A 20,040-nucleotide genomic window follows, 5' to 3' on the forward strand; every position below is an offset into this window, starting at 1 on the left:
ATTTACCTATAGCATTGAAACAACATGCTTGGATTTACTTTTAGACAGTTTTCTAGCTAAATTTCTGTCAGTAAAGATAAAAGGTTGGCATCTAGCTACATAGTTTAAGGGGTTACACATATAACATTACCGATTGCAGCATGGAATGAGCACAAAAGGTAAATAAATAATAAAAAAAACTGTAGTGTCTTTCTTGATTAGTACTACTAGTGGTATTGATGAACGATAATACAGGGTTTGGTTTATTCAATATGATTTGCTAAGTGTATAGCCAGTATCAACTATAGCTGCTTCATGTTGTCAGCATAAAATATATTTTCTGGTTGCGCAAGTTGCTGCACATTTATCATTGTATGCTAGTAATTCCCAGTAATGTATAATAATGTAATGATTTTTTTTCATTCTTTCTAAACTTGAAATGAAAGATAAAGAGAATTTAAATGAGTAGAAATATGTAGGATCAGTCTGCAGGACAAGCTAACTGAAAGGGTATTTTCACTTTAATAAGAAGGCAGGTAATTTTGGTGCTGTTCAGGGAAGAGCATTAGGAATTTATTAGCAGGCTTGAGTTGGCTTTCTCCTGAACTGCAAATCAGCTAAAAGCCCAAATCTTGGTTGTTGAGACATGCTTCAGCTAGCAGTTTTTTATTAGCATATACATAATATATACAGAGTATTTTGCACTTAGTTAATAAAGCGTTAAATGGCAAAACAAGTTGACTGCCATGTCAAACTTTACCGACATATAATTTTCAACAATACATAATTGATAATGCCCTATTTAAATTTCTTTTTCATATTTGCTTTTTTTTCTATGATCAAACATTACTCAATTCACTAAAAGCATTTAACATAATGATAAAATAGTGAATAGCTATAATGGCTCAGTCAATGCAGAAAAAAAAGATCTACATTTAATGATACTTATGTATGTGATTCGGAAGCAGAAATCTGGTTTTGTTTACTTAAAAAAAGTGCTAAAGTATAGTGCACAGCAGCTTTGCAAAATCAGAATGGTTCAGGATTCCATTGTAACAGGAGCAGAGAGATATTCCAGCCACCTGTACCTACTTTAAGATGTAGGTAGCCTGTTGAATCCTTATCTTTTTTTTCTGCGTTGACCCATGCATTTGGTAAGCATTGTTTGGTCTCCCAGGAATATGTCTTTGCATTCTTTACTACAATAAATGCATATACCAAGTTATCTTGCTTAAAAATATTTTGACTGTTTCTGTTAGTTTGCTCCTGGTTTTGAAAAGCATGGGGGTCTGATGTTTGGTAAACACCCTCCCAAATTTTTCCACCAATATAGTTCCAAACAAGATGATTATATTTCTATGTGTGTTCTAATTTTATCCATCTATTTTGACAGTCTTGTGTTTTAAATGACCCTGTAAGTGTTCTAACAAAAGCCTAGACTGACTAGCCACAAACTTTAGATCACTTCCCATATTTTATGTCATTAGATGTTAAATTTATTGTTCCTTTCCCACCCTGGTGTTGTAGAGTTCTTTTAAGACTCTGGTTTGTGATCCAATAGGTGATTAGAGTGAAAAACCAGCTACTAGGTAGCTAATTCTGAATGTGATGTACGGTGTTGCAAATTAAGGGTTCTAGGGTTTCAGGCAAAAAATTGTGCGATGTTATATGCCACTGAGTTGATGCTGCTGACAATTGGGGTTCATTTTTTGTGTATATTTGGCCTGTTGTAACTTTCCAAGAATAGAGGTATCTGTACAAGGGTCAAACAAAGTCAACTTTTCCAGCTGTTGTAGACAGTCTATTTTTCTTGTTACAGCTGGTGGTATCTCACTGTAATGGGAGGAAGTGGTGGCACTGAGAAGCCTGGTCTTCGTAAAGTAATTGGATGTATTTAGTACAAAAATTCATCTATCTATTGTCCACTGGCAGAACTTTTTCTAGTAAGCTGAAAATGGAAGGAGAGTCACAGTGCTGGTTAACACAGCCAAGGCTGTCTCATTGAGTTGTTCAGCCTTCTCATCCAATTTGTGGTTCTTATAAATTGAATATTCTGTATCAGCCATATAATTCCCCACAGTGTAGCATTTGGTATAACCACTCCTGAGAGCCTACTGGCAACTTCTTGGTGCCCATTGATAAATAACATACTTTTTAAACACTAGTCTAAGTATTGCCTAAAACATGTATTGCATTCTTGGAAAATAATGTAAAAAATAAAATATTACTTTATTTATAGGTAGAACACCAAAACTTGTATATTCTTTGTATGACCTTCCTGTAAATGTTTTTATTCAGGTAACTACAGGTGTATGGTTTGCTGTAGTTCAGTTAAGAAGCACACAGAAAAGGTGCCATGCTGCAGCTAAACTGAGCTGTCAACCTATAAATGAAAATTATTGTGCATACACCTTGCTAGTGTATTAAAGAAATATGTGTAACAACATAACTAGAGTGTATATTTTGTGCTGGTTTAAACGTTGTATAAAGGATATATTTCATCTTGAACTTCGTATTGGGGAGTATTTTCATGAATTTTATTATTTTATGTGGTTAAATTATATTTCGTCTTCTAAATGATATAACAGGTAGCCTAATCAAGAGATCTATGTACTTACTGAGAGTCCAGGATCTCCTTTTTCACCTTTTATACCCTCAAACCCATCTTGTCCCTGTAATGAGAGAACCAGACTATAAGATATATAAAAACATAACAGCAAAAAAATACAAATATTGTAATTGAGAAGTCTATTGTAATGTCTTTTGCAATAACATCACTCTTTTAACATCAGCCTTTACAATCACAAAGTATGGATACTGGGTTAAAATAAGCTTGTGTACGGTTGTAAAGCATTAAGACTTAAAGATTGACTACCAGAGTGTGTACCTTTATGTAAACTGTAAAAAGGAGGATAAGTAGAGAGGAGTGTTGTGTGCTAAGCTAAATACCCAAGGTCTTGACTGCTTACAAGTAAAATGATAGAGGTGTCTTTGAAGGATAGCTGTACTTTTTTTTAAAGCGTACCTAAACGTAAAAAACAAAAAACAGTAGTATTTGATTTTTTGCCAAAAAAACTAATTCCCTGGCTCCTGGTGGATTTTTGTTCAAGCTGCAAACTGTAGGGTGCAGAACTCTGTGTAGTCTACAGCTCGGCTTTGTGTGTGGGGACACTGCACACAGATCCAGCTGCCTAGGATAATAACGCCTGAGCACACACTTCATCATCCAACGACAGAAAAGGATCGCCATCTCCACGGAAATCCACCATCATAATGAAAGTCCACCTTGGAGCTGGCATTGAAGATGAAGCATTCCTAGGATGCAGCGATGACCAGTCCTGAACATGTACACAGGTAAGTATATGCCATTATCAACAAGTATGCTCTGCATATTTGCTGATTATGGCAGAAGCTCACCACCCACTGAGTTTAGCTTAGGAGGGGTGGCTTAAAGTGGGGTGGCTAAAATTATTCTACACTAAAGCATTTACTAAGTGTACCTATATTCTTTTTGTAAATCAATGCCAGTGTACAGTTTAGTATGTAGAAACATTTTTTATTGGTAAGTAGTAACGTAGAAGCAACTTTTATTTCCTCACCATTTCTCCTTTTGTTCCAGGTGTCCCTGGATCTGCTCTGGGACAAGGCAAAGACTTTCCTCTCTTCCCTTTTTCACCCTGACAACAAGAAATTAGTAAATACTTACTAGTTCTGTTTAAATTAAAATTATTATTGTAATTATACCGCCAGTCGCTCTTGGACAGTCTAATTCAGATTTACATATAAATATATTTGTAGTTCCAATCATTTGACTACTGTGACCCTGCTTTCCCTCACTACCTCACTTTCCATTGTGGTCATTGGGACAGTAGATGAGTCAGTGATAAATATACTTACTGCAAAAAATGACCTCAGGCTACTTTCTCTGCTGTGACAATGCAGAATGGGAGGAGAATCTCCCCAACATGAAAACAACAAAAAGAGGTACCAAGCATTAACTAGTATCCAAGACACTAATTTCACATATGTACAGTAGTTTTTAAGGTTTAAATGGCCTTTGGTGTTTTAGCAAAAATGCACCATAGTTCTCAAAAGCAAGCCGTAGAGCTGATTAAAATATAAAAAGTCTAATATCTAAACCTATTAAAGATAGAATAGGCGACTGAGCAAAAGGAAATATTATCTAAAGCATATATGGATGTGTCATATTCTTTATAATATTCCATTTTAGCAAATAAATAATACAGTAATAGGCTTTTAAGAATTCACCTCTCTCCGTTAGGTCAGACAGAATAAGCTAAACTATGCTTTTTAATTTAGCGCATTCACATGAAGAGAATGTTAAAAGAACATCTAATATTTTTTCTTGGTTAGTGTTAATACATTTCATCCTTGTACCATAATGTGTTGCATTTATTTGAATCTGGTGCTAAAAGCACATATCTCTACTTCTACAGTTTCTCTGTAAAAGCAGAAAAGCAGATGAAGCTCCTTGTTATAGTAAAAGCCATCAAGCACTTAACAGACTTTTCATCAGTGAAGCTGGGTGATCCAGCAAACCCGAAATGGTTCCGGTCCAGGATTAAAAACATTTACTAACAAGTAGCAAATTACTTTTAGGAAATCCATTTCAAGTTTGCTGGATCACCCAGTGTCACTGATGACAGTATATCCTCCCCAGCATTGGAGAGCTTTAATAAATCAGGCCCATTATCTATAATCATGTCTTATCATACTATAGCTGTATTATATATAATGTAATCTGTATAGTATGTTTGCATAATATAAACACATACATGTGAGTGTTACTTTGCATTTCCACCTTCAACTTACCTTTTGCCCTGGATCTCCTCTTGGTCCTTCAGGTCCCTGAACTCCAGGGGCACCTTCTGGTCCTGGTTGTCCAATTGGCCCTCTGAAACCACTTAACCCAGGGGATCCTTTGTTACCCTAGGGAAATTTAAAGATTTTATGCAGACCTATAATGTCTTTCCTATCAGACGTTATAGACTAAACAGTAAATTTCAATTAAATTTCACAATGAGTAAATAGAACTGTTGAAATAATAATAGAATAAAAATAAACTGCAGATAAACTGCTTTATTTCACACGTGCCTTGAAAATTTATCATTTAATAAAAAACTATTTTATATATCAATGTAAATATAGTGTGTGTATATGTATGTATAGAATATGTGCTGCTTCTTAAGGTACACCTATCATTTTTTTTACCAACATCATTGAAAAATGGTTATGAAAAATTACAAGATAGTACTACAATATTTAGGATACTCATAAAAACCTAATTGTTAAGTACATACCTTATCACCTTTATCTCCTCGATCCCCATTAAACCCATCAATTCCTTTCTCTCCCTTTTCCCCCTAAAGAAAAAATATTAGAGATGTTTTTTAGCAGTAGCAATAAGTAGGCATTAAAAATACATTACCCCAGCAATCAGCTGGTCATTCCAGTCACAAGCACAAAAAATGGCCTACCTTTTTAAATCACCTCCCTGATGCCATTGGGCACCTGTTTTTCCCTTAGGAAAAGGTTCCGCCTAAAAAGGTGATGTGGGAGTTGGAAAGAGTTTGCTAATGTTTTATTCCATCCCCAGTGAACTGTGAAAACTATAGTCTACTGACCCACAGACACACAAATAATAAAAATATATGTTATAAACCCACAAGTTGGACCTGTGCCAAGTGAGCCTATCTTGAAAAGATTCCATAATAAAAGATCCCAAAATAACAAATTAGAGAAGAGAACTCCCTATGTCTTTACACTGAGATATGTAGTCTTACCGGATCTGAGAGGTTTCAGGTCAGGTTAGGAGTTTAGGAGAGTTTTAGAAAGATGCCATATTCCACCCTCCAAAAGCCCAACTGGACATTTAGTCTATGTTCAGATCAAAGATGGAAACAGTGATTCTCTGGTGGTTCCCCAACTATCACGTCCTTAATAAACTGGCATTATCGATTTGACTGAAAACAGAAATGCCATTCTGATTGGATGGCAATAGGCAACTGCAAATACTAAGTCATTTACCAATGCCACTGTATTCTATATGATTGGTTAAGGAGAGATGCTCTCAGTCACGGACACAGTTCAGAGGATGGGGTAACTGCATTGCAGGCTCACTGCCTGTTGAATTTTTGAGCATGAACATTGAAGGTTTTGCCTGTTTAATGGCTGTACAATGAAAAGTATGTTTTCCTTTCATCTGATGTAAGCATAAAAAAGATGCAAGGACCAAAATGTGTTTTTATAAAAACAAGGTAACAATACTAGTACTTTGATATATAACCCTTGATACAAAATTATATATAGTGTAGCAACTAATCAGCCTTTCTTACAAAGTCCAACAATAAAAGACAAGACTGGAATCTGGTTATATAACAAACCTGAGTAGAGCCCTTAGTTATTTAGCTATAGGCAAAGAATATATTTTACTAACCTTTGGCCCTGACGGACCTTCAGAGCCATGTAGACCAGGATCTCCTTGTCTTCCAATTTCACCCTGCATATAGATGTAAATGTAACCTTAGATGTGCTGACCTGGTAAATGTGGATTTTGCGTACTGGCAGGTCAAGGGTTAGGGCTGTCCATTTGTCAAAGAGCAGAAAAAAAATTGTATTTTTTTCGAGTAAACTGACAAGAGTTGGTATTTTTACACATAAACACTATTAAACAGTTTGCTCATAGGAAAACAGTTAGCTTTCAGGCATACATTCTGAAAGTCATTAAATAACATGCAGCTATGTGAAAGTCCAGAGGAAATGATTAGGTCTGAAAGGATAGGATAAAATGTAAAAATGATCAAATTTATACCAGAAGAAAATATATCTTTGAAATGGATCTGGGATGTGTTGGTGCATGACTTTAATTGGTGCTGTTACAGTCACGCACCGATAATTATCTGCTAAAGCCTTGTCTTGAAATGTTCCCTCATTTTTTCATGTTTGCAGAGATATATCTGAAGTTTAGTTCATTGTTTCTTGACCTCTTCCTCTTTACAGAAACCCTGTCAGACTGCTATCCCCATTATATTCATTTTTGGAAACATATTTTACATTCTCAGGTTGTTGCACAGAAGTATAACTATGTTAATCACAGACAAGATGCTTTTAACTTTCCAGATTACAAAGCAGTTTTATTAAAGTGTCCACATGAATTTTTATTTTGTGGACCCTGCTATTTAAAACATTGAGGCAATATTAATAAAAATACACTTTACTAAATTATTAAAAATTTGTATTATTAGTACACAAACCACACTGATAGCTGTTATCAGAAAGTTATTGCTAAATTCTATACCAACCCATAGCTGTAGTTGTAGCAGCGTTTTGTCAGCAACAGGTTTGTAAGCAACAGTTTTTCATTAATTACCACTATGGCCTTGTCTAGGAATACCTATTGTATTCTGTTGCAGCCAGCCACTTTAGCAAATAAATCACTAGCTACAAACATGTCTCAAGAATCTAAAGGCATGGAGATATGAAAGACACAATATCATGCTTTTATTGTTGTTTAATGTCTTCTTTTATTAGAATGTTATTTAAGATAAATTATTGTTCATTTATGGTGTCATTCAAAATGGATGATCATCTAATACAGTGGTCGACAACCTTTTTTGATCCCGCGGACCACTAAAATTACCGGCTCCAGACTGCTCCCCATTGTGACGTCACGAGAAACCTCCCCCATAGTGACGTCATGAATACAGAAAAACCGCCCACTCTCCCATCGCAGACACAGCCCGCCCACCTCCCTGAGCCTAGGAACTGTACGAGGGACCTGGTCCGTGTCTCTGGCCGGTGTGTCCCTTCAACAGGGTCCTTCTCCTGACCCCGCTGGGGGGTGCGCTAACCAGAGCTGCGGACCCAAAAAATTTTCTCGCGAACCACCAGTTGGCGACTGCTGATCTAGTGAACCATTTGCATTATTATTTTATCTAATTCTACTATCATTATTTTTTTTTTGCCGGAAAGGAAGGGGACACAGATTAAAACATAATAAAATATTTCAAATATCAAACATGCAAACAATAATAAACATTGAGCTACAAAAAGACTTGGAATTTAGAATTTCCTTGTTTATACACTACCAAAAATTACCCATCTACTACAATATTATGGAAAGATGATAGGATAACTTAACAAAGCTAGCAAGAATGGCTAACGTATTTTAGGTCCAGATAGATTTGAAAAGTATAGTCTTTAAAACTGAAGTTGAGTCAGTGCCCAAAAGTATGCCTAAACCTCCTTCTTCTTGCCATGTCTCTGGGTTATTTTTAGATGACTTTGTACAGCGTAATCCCTCTTCTTGTGTGTGAAATGATTATAGTTTTTCAAATGATCTATCCCCAGAAGCCAGAAAGAGGAGTCCTAAGTCTCTGTCAGTCTCAGATTTAATCTGTGATAGTATCTCTCTACCATGCTGATCTCTAGTGCCAGGTATGGTACTCATACCTGTATTCAGCAGGGATGGCATACATTATAGTGTGCCAGTAACCCTTTATCACTCCTAAATACTGAACTCAGAACAACCCTTTCTCCTGTTTTAACACTGAACCATGGGCAAGCCAAAAACTTTCTCTCTTTCTCCCTTTCCTTATACTGAACTAATCTAAGGCTTTTCTAGCCTTTGCTACCACTTCTTTTCTACTACTGATAACATCACAAACCTTAGCTCCTTTGTATTGTGTCTCTGCTCATGGAGGCACGTTTTTGGCACAGGTGGTACAACCCTGTAGTACCATGCTTACATAACTGGTTTATGGCCTTACTGAATTTGTCAAAAATCTGTGCAATAAAAAACACCTTTATAACAAAATGGTAAACTATACAAGCACAAGAGATTTTACCACACATAGGCAAACAACCATACATAAAGCTGAGACTAAATCACTGACAGGACAAAAAGTAAATAGCTGAAAGGATAGGGAGGGTCAGGACAGCACAGATTGGTAAATGTAAGCTGGATGATCCCTGTAGTTTATCAGACAGGAAATGAGGTGGGTGTGGTGGGGTGATACACCTGCGACTACTAATGCTTAATGTGTGGAAGTCAAAGTCCTCAAATAAAACCAACCACCTCCAGCACAGAAAAGGGCTGTCTAAAATTGTGCAAAAAGAAAGGTAAGGCTAGAGTTCAGCTTTAAAGATTTGTAAATTGAGCCTAATGTCTGTTTTCTGTACCTACTGATGTTTTCTAACAATACTGAGGTTTGCATATCTTCATAAATAGTTAACAATAAAATATTATTAATAATACATTTATATAATAATAATATTTAATATTATTTCTTGATTGATTGGTTTCTAGTTCAAATCAACCTTGTATCAAGTGTAAAAAAATATACAAAATATGTTTACCTGTGCACCTTTTAAGCCAGGTTCACCTGTTTTTCCGGGGTAGCCTTGCATTCCCTGCAAAATAAAGCATTACTATTTAGCACATTGGTACATATTCAACAGCAATATATCTGTACTGCTAATAACACCTTTGGGATGGATAGTATAAAAGCTTTTCTCCCCCTAATTTTCCCTCTTTTCCAGTTTTGTATGACATCTTTCATAGACAGGAAGTAAAGGGCAATCTCCCCAGACATCTAAAAACAGTGGCTTTAATATGTCTACCTACTATAGCATATTTTTTATTGTCTGTGTCTCTAAAGATTTTTTTTTTCACCTAACTTTGTCTTTTGTCTATTATTTTATTTTTACTTTTTTGTTCAAAATTTGTTGGTCAAAATACCAAGACCTAGGCAGCAAAAAAACTTAAAGCGGAACTAAACGTGTGATACTCACCTATCCCCATTTCTTCACAGGGCACTTCTATCTTCCTTCTTTTCTTCCAGGACACAACCGTCAGCCATCTTGATTGACCATGCCAATATGACATAACTCATTCCTAGAGTTCATTAATTCCCTGAACAGGCAAGCTACCCTGGCAACCAATTTTGAACTTGCAGGTTCTCCTGCCTGATCATTGATTTTTGTTTGCTCTACTTTAAGAGAATTGATTCTGCTTGCTTTGTTGTCAATTAAAATAAATGTTATTGCAAAATCCTTATGAGCTTTCAAATGTAAAAAAGGAGGGGGTATTAGGCCAGTCTATAGCATAATAGGAGAAATATGATTGATTTTTAAGGGCGCAGGACTTGCCTTATTATTTAGAGCAGGGTTTCCAAAAGGGTTTCCCAGGGGTTTCATAAAGTTTAACACTGCTGCAGATGCAGTTAGACTTGACTTAAAGAGACTTTTGCAGATGGGCCATCCACAAATCTCCTCCCCCTTCAATGCACAATAGACTGTACAAGTATGCCAGGAGGTGCTTCAGCTCAGAGTTTCTAGTTTTTCTGCTGGTGACTGTACTGGTGAGTAAGCCACTTTGGTGTCTGTGGATGCAGTAATAAACCCCAAAGTTGGTGTTCGTAAATAAAATAGAAACTCCAAGTACTAATGTCATTGACAGCAATTAACATTGATGTCAGTGACAGCAATGAACCTCCCAGCATTGTTGTCAGTGGCAGCAGTGATACCCCTAAAAATGGTGCAAAAAACACCCAACATTAGTGTCAGGCAATACAATAAAAAAACCCCAGCACATGTGTCAGTAACTGCAATAGTAACCTCCAGTATTGGTGTCAGTAGATGCAAACCTACCAACATTGTTGCTGGAGTCTGCAATAATAATCCCCAGCACTGCTGTCAGTGGCCACAATAATACCCACCTACGCTAGCATCAGATTCATTTTTTCAACATTCTATATTTTAAAATAAGTACAATTACATGGAAGGGAAACATACAAAATCACATGATGATCACAGACATGATTGTTTCCATGTCACTCTCTCTCCACCATCCAAGTGGGACTTTGAATTTACTTTGCCAAAAATGACACAAAAGGCTGCGGAGAGCCTATGTGTTGGATATCAGGGGATTATAGGCTGTGCATATTGCTTATTGACTGAGCTGACATTTATTTCAATAATTGATCATGTTTATTCCATTTTTTGCACATGATTAGGTAATGGAAGTGAACAGAGCTTCTCCTAATTTATTCCCAATGGAAAATACACTTTGTACAGATAACATTTACCATACTTTGCTACTTGAACAACCTTTATTACTTGATCCTCGATTTAGCATGAAAACCATGGAACTAGCAGTTTTACAAGGAGAGGCTAGCAATATCAGATCCATAAAATGGGTTTCTTTATGGTATAGAAATGTGTGTAAAACCTTTTTCCTAGGTTGTTTGTAGGTTTTTGTTTTCTCAGTTGGCTCCTCTTTGGCTTTCAAACCTTGATGATGAGTCACTATGACCATAATTCACTCAACATTTATTCACCGTAAATGCTGTAGTGGCTAATTGCTGCTTCTTAGTTTTGATTTGCAATAGGCAATATGCACCTCTTTACTTTGCCATATGCATGTCATTTCTAGTGAGGAGAGGGGTATGCCCACTCAAATGACACTATTCATTATGAAATTATTCATGATTTAAAAGTTTACTAGTCGGGATGAAAACACATAAAACTAATGACAGCAACATACATTTTGCATCTGCAGTATGTTCTAAATCAAAACAGGAAAGCTGACCTGTACCACTTCTTTGCCATGTTATTTTTTTTAACAAATATATATATGGTGAAGTATGGGATACATTTATTATTTTATTAAGATCAACATTTACATAATATTTTATATACCTAATAAAGCTTATTGCAATAGTAACTGTACAACTTATCACACCTAAGACACTCCTGGTTACCTGAGCAATTCAAAATTTCTCTGCAGTTTATGACCTTGCCTCATATCTAGCTAAAAGGGGTTTGGTCTTGCCCATTTCACTGTTCCCGATTATAAATATTATTATTATCTTATATTCTGTGCTTGAAATATTCACTGCACACATGCATTCCATGACTTAAGATGCATTATTTGTTGCCCCTACTGAAGCCACCCCTATATATGGTTTTTAGCGTTCTCTCCAGAACTTTTTTTCAGCCACGTGGTTGGAAGTTGTAGCCAGGTTGGTCAAAAAGCGAGGAAGTACAGAAAAGGCTTTTTATGGGAGCTATACCTATTAATTAATATACTTTGTTGCACAGGGACATATTTATCAGTTGAATGAAGTGCAACCTTGTTCTGTTGCACTGCTTTCTATGTATTTGTGAATATATTTTCTTACATTTGTAAGAACTTCAAATTTAATATTTGTTATTTTATTACACCACAGTTCTACAATAAAACATTGCAAGCATTTTAGTTATCATAAAGCCATATCCTCCCATGCTCTGATCGACCTTTTCATGTATAAAAAGCTGATTTATATGCTTGGAGACAGTGAACTTAAAATAAAACTATATAGTTTTTTTTACAAGCATCTGAGTTTTATCCTTCATTTTCCAGGTGCATGCCATCATTATGAACAATATCATTAGTTACTAACTTGATTCATCTCTCTTAGGTCAAGCAAGCTCTGAAGAGTTTACATGAGGAGATAAGAATGAAATTACTTATATAGATGGATAGATAGATAGATAGATAGATAGATAGATAGATAGATAGGCACTAAAAAGCTAAACACTGAACAGAATTTTGTAAAACTTTAACAACCATATAATAGCCAGATGATACCTTTTCCCCTTTCTGACCAATGTCCCCTGATAATCCAGGGTCACCATTTTCTCCCTAGATAGGAAAATACAAGACTTGTTTAGTAGTACAAAACAATGACATTGTGCGAATGTGCTCTGAATTCACTGTAAAATATATCCAGACATTCTAACATTCATACTACCCAAGCAAATGGACCTTCCTGATCCTCCACTGCTCTCCATCCTGACACCTGCTTTGATGTTTCCCAGCAAACTTATAGGAAGAGGTGGGCCTAGGACTCATAACTGGGGGAAGAGGGTATAGAACATTATCTCTCAAGTCAGTCAAATAACTGTCAAGCTATTTAGAACCAGGCCACTGCATATATCTATAACATTGCCCACCAACTTTTTCAAATGTTCCTAATATTTCTTTGATTTACTCCAAGAAATGATTACAGTGAAGGATGACTGAATTTGTAAAGTGTACTTGTCACCTGTAGTTAAGAAATTTAACTACCTATCTTGGATGCACTATTAGGTAGATACTCTTATCTACTGTTTTTTATTTTTTAAAGAATTGTGAAAGAACAATATATACGTGATTGATTTAGGTCACCAACTCATAAAGCAGCAAAACAAAAGAATAATGATGACAACTGTCAGGGCAGCACGGTGGCGCAGAGGTAGCACTCTTGTCTTTGCAGCGCTAGGTCCCAGGACACTATCTGCATGGAGTTTGCAGGTTCTCCCCGTGTCTGTGTGGGTTTCCTCTGGGTACTCCGGTTTCCTCCCACATCCCAAAAACATGAAGTGAGGTTAATTGGCTTCCCTCTAAAATTGGCCTTAGACTGTATAAATGACATATGACTACGGTAGGGACATTAGATTGTGAGTCGCTTTGAGTGACAGTTAGTGACACAACTAAGGACTTTGTACAGCGCTGCGTAATATGATGGAGCTTTATAAATACTGTGTAATAATAACCCTGGATACAGCTGAAACAACCAAGTCAGAGATGACAGCTACAAATAAAGCTACCAATAGGTTCTAGATTCCATTTCCCAAAAAGATCATTTGTGATCCCCTTTGGTAAAAATCTAATTTTTTTTACATATGTCCACTAAACAACCAGAACACATGTGAGCTATTGTTTTCTAATGTGAAAGACACATCCAGGCCTCCCCTATCCATAAAACAAATAGGCTGTCAAGGTGCCTGTTCTTTTCTACTGTCAACGTAAACGATCCCCAACATACCTTTTGGGTGACAAGGCTTGAGCATCAAGATATTAGTCTATACTGACCAGCTTTGTGAAATCTTCACATAATTTTGGAGTAAATGTTTACAACGTTACATAGTAAAGAAACAATTGTATGCAATGCAATGTTTACTCTCATTCATATTATTCTATTACAAACACATGCATTGAGGTTTTTCAGCTAATAATCCTACAGTACTTTATTAATTTTCATTTGAATGAGTGTCTATTGTAAACCTCAGAAGATGTGCAGTGAACTAGTTCGATAGACGACAGATCTAAAAGGACGCAGCTAGAGACATAATTAACAGACGAAGTGAACCAAAAATCTTAAATTTAGCATTCCCTAGGTATACTGGAATGTCTTTTCACAAGCAACTTATCACATTTGTGTAAATCATTACTTTTTTTTCTAGCTGTTTTGTGTGTCAGAACATTCAGTAATGATACAGTTACTAAACACAACACTGCACTTATTTACTTTGTATAAAAGACAATTAACTGCCTCTGATTTACAATTTATTGTGTGATTGATATATTCTTACCGGATCTCCCTTTTGTCCTTGTTCCCCCCTGTCACCCTTAGATCCTTTCTGTCCATTTAGTCCATCAAGACCTGCTGTACCCTGGGGATGAAACTGAATATTATTATACCCATCCAAGATATTAAGGTCACTTCAGGTTTCTTAATAAGTATAAAAACACTTTGCATTAGGTAAAGCAATCTAAATAGATTTACCAATGTTTAAAATGTCAGAAACTCTAGAATACATTTACTTTATACATTCAGACCATACAAATTCTGTAAATCTGCTCTAAAATTCTAAGAGTTCTGATAAAGTTTTAAACAACAAAATCAGCCACATATACTGAAAATAGAGAGCTTACAAATGGTAAAATGTTGCTTTCTTTTCTACTTTTCAGTACACTCCAATAGTTGTATGAATACACACAAAGGGTTTCCAAGTCATTTTGTGTTGAGTATGTAAGGAAAATCTGTTAAATCGATAAAAAAAAGTTTTCTTGAGAGAACTTGATTGCGTGGCTTTGTAGTGTGTTATGGAAGTAAGTTAGCATATTGTGACAAAATACCTATTACGTGAGTATGGGGGAGATGGCTCATGATTCAAAGAGATGATGAATAAGAGGCACTTCTTGATGCTTTAAATGAATTCTCAAAGGACAGCAAATCTGTGATTATATGAAAGGGAGGAAGAAGATTTCCATATTGATAATCCATTATCACTTGCAAGTACTTTCTAAGAGAATTGCTGCATTATTTACCAAAATATCTTAGCACTGAAACTGCTCAGATCTGAAAGCATTTAGAAAATCAAAAATTCACCTCCCACTAACCCTGACGATTGACTATTGCATTAAGAAACATTTAACTCCGTGTCATCCAAAGCTCCATTAAAACCGTTTACTATAAAAGAACAAGTTGTAGCAATCAAATTACTATTGAAATGTCATTTTACAACTAAATAAACCAATAGAAAGTAGTGAAGAAAAAGCAATTGCTGTAATATTTACTATTTTAAAAACATAAATCCATTTGTACTGGCTTATGGCTTCACTTCATGATGCAGAAATACAGGGTTGTTGGGCACAGCAGCACCTGGGTCATATTTTACCATGTTACTCCGACTTAACAATGTAACCCATTGCATGTTTATCCCATTAAACCCTTAAACGTTAAATTCATACATTATTTTTTAAAAACCTAAAACCGATTACAGAAGCATTTTGGAGTTCCAAAAGCTAACCATTAGGTTAGCTAACCATTAGGAGTGTTATACTGGTATGTGTGATATGACTCCACAGCCTTCCAGCCTTTTAAATGAAGCACAGAAAAGGAGCCCTTAAATGGGGGAACAAGGTGAACTATGGAGATCAATTGTCCTAGGTGCTACAGATGTTGGCCAGAGCTCGTTTTAACTCTCATTTACTGTGCTAAGAAAATGTAAAAACCTGAATATAGAGAGCCCATCTACAGGTTCACTTTCCCTTGGCCTTAGACACAACATGACAGTCTGCCAGTCAAGCTCCCTATAGTCTATAAAGCACCATCAGCCAACCACCCTCTGATGTCTACAGCGATCTTTTGAAATTAAACCTAGAGCAGAGTTTATCATACATTTTAGCAGGCCCACTTTAAATATCTAATTATGTTTGAAACATTTTAAAATAGTAAGTCTAGGGTAATAAATGGATGCAGAGTTGTATAGTATATTAATAGAGCATCTGAGCATGCTAACACAAACTTACTGTAAAAAACTCTTGTGGATTTATGTTTGATGCTATACACTAAGCTAATGCAAAGGCTGAATGTATTAACAAAAATGCTTCACATTTTTTCTGAACATATAGAAATTGAAATCTATCTGAAGTGTCACATGTGATGTCACAAAGACTCCGAACCTATCATCCCCACTGTATAACTCTCCTATCCTTAATACTTCAGCCTAACCCCTGATCTTTTGTTTGAAAGTACCAGATAGTTCTGATTAATAATTGCAAGTCTCCAAGGCTTGTGTCATGTAAATGATAAAAAGGAAAATTATCTATGCCCATAAATATTCTGTATTAGTGTGTGTTTCCGTGGGGATAAGATGGTAACTAGAGCTACATGAGAGCTCTATCTTCTCTAATAACAGCAATTAGGATAACTTTCCTGCAGTACTTTCTTTAAAACAGGATGCACTTTTACTGTATAAATACATGTCTGTAGATGAACTAAAACAGTTATTGAAAAGACTTTTTAAGGAGACAAAAATAAAATAGAATAGCAGTGATGAAGCATAGATAGGATCATATGGTGGAGCATGACCATGGCACACAACACTGTCAAGAGGGGATAGAAAAAGAATCGTCAAATCGTCAACCCTGTACAACTTGTAACTTACACAGGGCTCCCTCTCCTTGTTTCTGACAGATGAACAAAATGGAATATAAATCTGTTTTGCCTTTACAGGGGAAAAATTTATGTCCTTTTTTCACGACCCGGAAGTGGAATGGGAAACTTAGAAGAGACAGAACATTGTAAGCTCCTCCTCAATTATATCCCTCATAACTATATAGCTAACTATAAGGTTTTATTGAAATTAATTAATTTTTAGCTAACTATAAGGTTTTAATAAGTTGGTACTTGGTACCCATTAGGTTCCAGAAGTTAAACTTAACCATCTCTCCTCTCTGCTATAGGGATTGTGGTCAGATGGGTACAGTATTACATGTTTTTCGGTGCTGTCTGTGGGTCCAACGATTACAGAACAGAATCCACAATCTCATTTACTCATTCACTCTATATTCACTCATTCTGTAGACTCGATGAAACAATCGTAAAACCAATCGCTCGCTTGATTTCACATTTTTTCTTAGCAGCCTGCATTACAGGCCTATTACTGGAAAGCTTTCAATATACACAAAGAATTCTCCAAAAACAAACTAAATTGGACAATGACAAATTATAAATTAACTTGGAAGTTTTCCATAATACATGGGACCCTTGGATATCTTATATCTCAATATAGACTCCATGGACCTGATTTATTAAAGCTCTCCAGGGCTGTAGAAAATACACTTTCATCAGTAAAGCTGGGGGATCCAGCAAACCCGGAATAGATCTGAATAGATCTGGTCCAGGATTCAAAACATTTGCTAGCAAATGACGTTCAAGAAATCCAATCCAGGTTTGCTGGATTACCCAGCTTCACTGATGGAGGTGTATCTTATCCAGCCTTGGAAAGCTTGAATTAATCAGGCCCCATGAAAAAAACCCACTCCCGTTTTTTTATTTTCTTATCCTCCTTTTCCTTTTTAGTTCTGACACACCATTTGTACCAAGGTGAACAGCTAAACAGTCATGGTAAAAAAGTGATTTATGCCATATGTCTTTTGTGTATAGGATATATGTAAGTTGTAAAGCATACTGATGTATTTCTGTTTCTCGGTATAAACCCAGAAGGTCAATCTTTTATCACCAATTTCTCTTACTGTATCTTGAAACAATGTAAATGCTCAACTCTTTGATTGGAAATTGTTTTTTTCTTGATTTCCTCACCATCCCTATACTTGTTGTAAATCCCTTTAAAAATCAATAAAACAATTTGAAATATGCATTGATCACTAAATATTTAGTTTTCTGTAATATTTAGATTGTATTTTATTTACTCAAAGTGGCATAGCGACCACAGTAACAAAAATTACACCAAATTACATCCATCAGTTGATATAAGCATATAAAAGATGCTCCACAACAGAAGAGGCTTCTGATAGAGAAGAAAAGCTGTCTTTTATATGTGCCCTTTGTTTAGTAATCTGACATTACAGCGCACATGACTGCAGAGAATGTATACGGTGACATTATTCTGATCAGAGGCTTCCCTATCAAGCTGCTGACTCACTGGTCATTTATATTATTATTATTATTAATATAATAATAATATTATTAATAATAAACAGTATATATATATATATAGCTCCAACATATTACACAGCGCTGTAAATTAAATAGGGGTTGCAAATGACAGACAGATACAGACAGTGACACAGTAGGAGGGGAGGACCCTGCCCCAAAGAGCTTACAATTTAGGAGATTATTCTAATGGTCATGATTCAAAGTATTGGGGTGAGTGAACTAGAGGCATTATGGGGGGGGGGCTAAAGTCTAAAATCTGCATGAAGGCCTATAAAAGTTTATCTATGCTATTGTTTATCCCAACCATATCTATATAATTTACAAGTTAATCACCTTGCTATAAAACATAATTCTATTTTGTGTACTTACTAGTAACATGTTATTTTAAAAATGAAAGCTATCTCCTTTACTATAGTATGCTAGTTTGAAGTTTCTATAGCAACTTGTAACCTGAAAAAAGCTACTATACCAAAACATAAAACTGAAATATCAAAAATGTGTAAATATGAGTTGCACTCGTATATGGGTTGCACACCAGGTTTTATGTATTGTTGTCAAAACATAAAACTTGATTAAATAAAAGAAAGGGCAATATCTTACATTTAACTTTTAATTTTTGTAAATATAAGTTCTAGATATATGTGATTTTCCAGAATGGTAATTTTTAAAAGAATCATTTGTATGAGGGAGTAAGAATGTGGTATCCTAATATATGTTTAATTTCTCCACTGAGATTAAAGGTAACAAAGTAGAAAACAACAAAAGCAATACTGGAAAGCAATTACAGAGATATCACTGGTTGGAAATGACACTTGCTACGCACAAACTCTGAATCATTGTAATTTTCAGTGTTCTGCAGATGTGTGGTACTTGTCTATCTTTTTCATGGTGATAAATTAATGAATTTGATATTTAATTTCTCTTGATAACTACTTGAAATTTTAAGACTAATTTAGGTTTATAATCCTTACATTGAAGCTTCCACAGATCTTGTCTCACTTACCTCTCTGACCTGAAAAAAATACTCCTCTCTAGCTGTTCTCTTTGCTCCTCCAATGACCTACTAATGACTTCCCTACTCATAACCTCATCACATGCACAGCTCCAAGATTTTTTGTAGAGCTGCCCAACTCTCTGGAATGGTCTTTCTCATCCTATTCGCTTGCTCCTACTTTCTGCTCCTTTAAAAAAGCACTCAAACCCCATCTTTTAAAACTTGCTTACCCGTCTTCTTCTGTTTCTTAAAACCCTCACTACTTCCCACCATTCTATATCCCCCTTCCTATTGGGCCTGATTTAGAGAATACACTTTCATCAGTGAAGCTGGGTGATCAAGGAAACCTGAAATTGATCTGGTTCAGAATTGAAAACATTTGCCAACAAATAGCAAATTACTTTTAGGAAATCCATTCCAGGTTTGCAGGATCACCAGCCTTCACTGATGAAAGTGTATTCTCCCAAGCCTCCCAAGGAGAGATTTATTACATCACGGCTATTGTGTGATACTTCCCCCACCTCCTAGATTGTAAGGTCTTCGGGGCAGGGTCCTCTCCTCCTCCTGTGTCACTGTCTGCATTTGTCAATCATTTGCAAACCCTATTTATTGTACAGTGTTGTGTAATTGTAAATGTTTTACCTAAATAAATCTTGTTTAATAATCATAAATATATACGGTATGTAAATTTTCCAATTCTATAAAACAGCTATTTCAAAAGTGTAGGATGTGTATAACCTGGGGTGCATGCCAAAACATCAGGTGTGAGGCAGG

The 20,040-nt window shown here is 35.8% G+C and overlaps 1 protein-coding gene across 1 annotated transcript in view; it reads right to left on the reverse strand.

Annotated features, from left to right (window-relative positions):
- LOC140322496 (uncharacterized) overlaps positions 1 to 20,040 on the reverse strand; it is a 129,034-nt gene that overhangs the window by 12,181 nt on the left and 96,813 nt on the right. Inside the window, 8 exon segments of the mRNA XM_072399057.1 lie at positions 2,598 to 2,651; positions 3,579 to 3,656; positions 4,813 to 4,929; positions 5,301 to 5,363; positions 6,437 to 6,499; positions 9,358 to 9,411; positions 12,632 to 12,685; positions 14,398 to 14,478. Coding sequence (XP_072255158.1) covers positions 2,598 to 2,651; positions 3,579 to 3,656; positions 4,813 to 4,929; positions 5,301 to 5,363; positions 6,437 to 6,499; positions 9,358 to 9,411; positions 12,632 to 12,685; positions 14,398 to 14,478 — 564 coding nt within the window.

Source organism: Pyxicephalus adspersus, chromosome 2 (genome assembly GCF_032062135.1).
Source record: "Pyxicephalus adspersus chromosome 2, UCB_Pads_2.0, whole genome shotgun sequence".
In the NCBI taxonomy this organism is placed as follows: domain Eukaryota; kingdom Metazoa; phylum Chordata; class Amphibia; order Anura; family Pyxicephalidae; genus Pyxicephalus; species Pyxicephalus adspersus.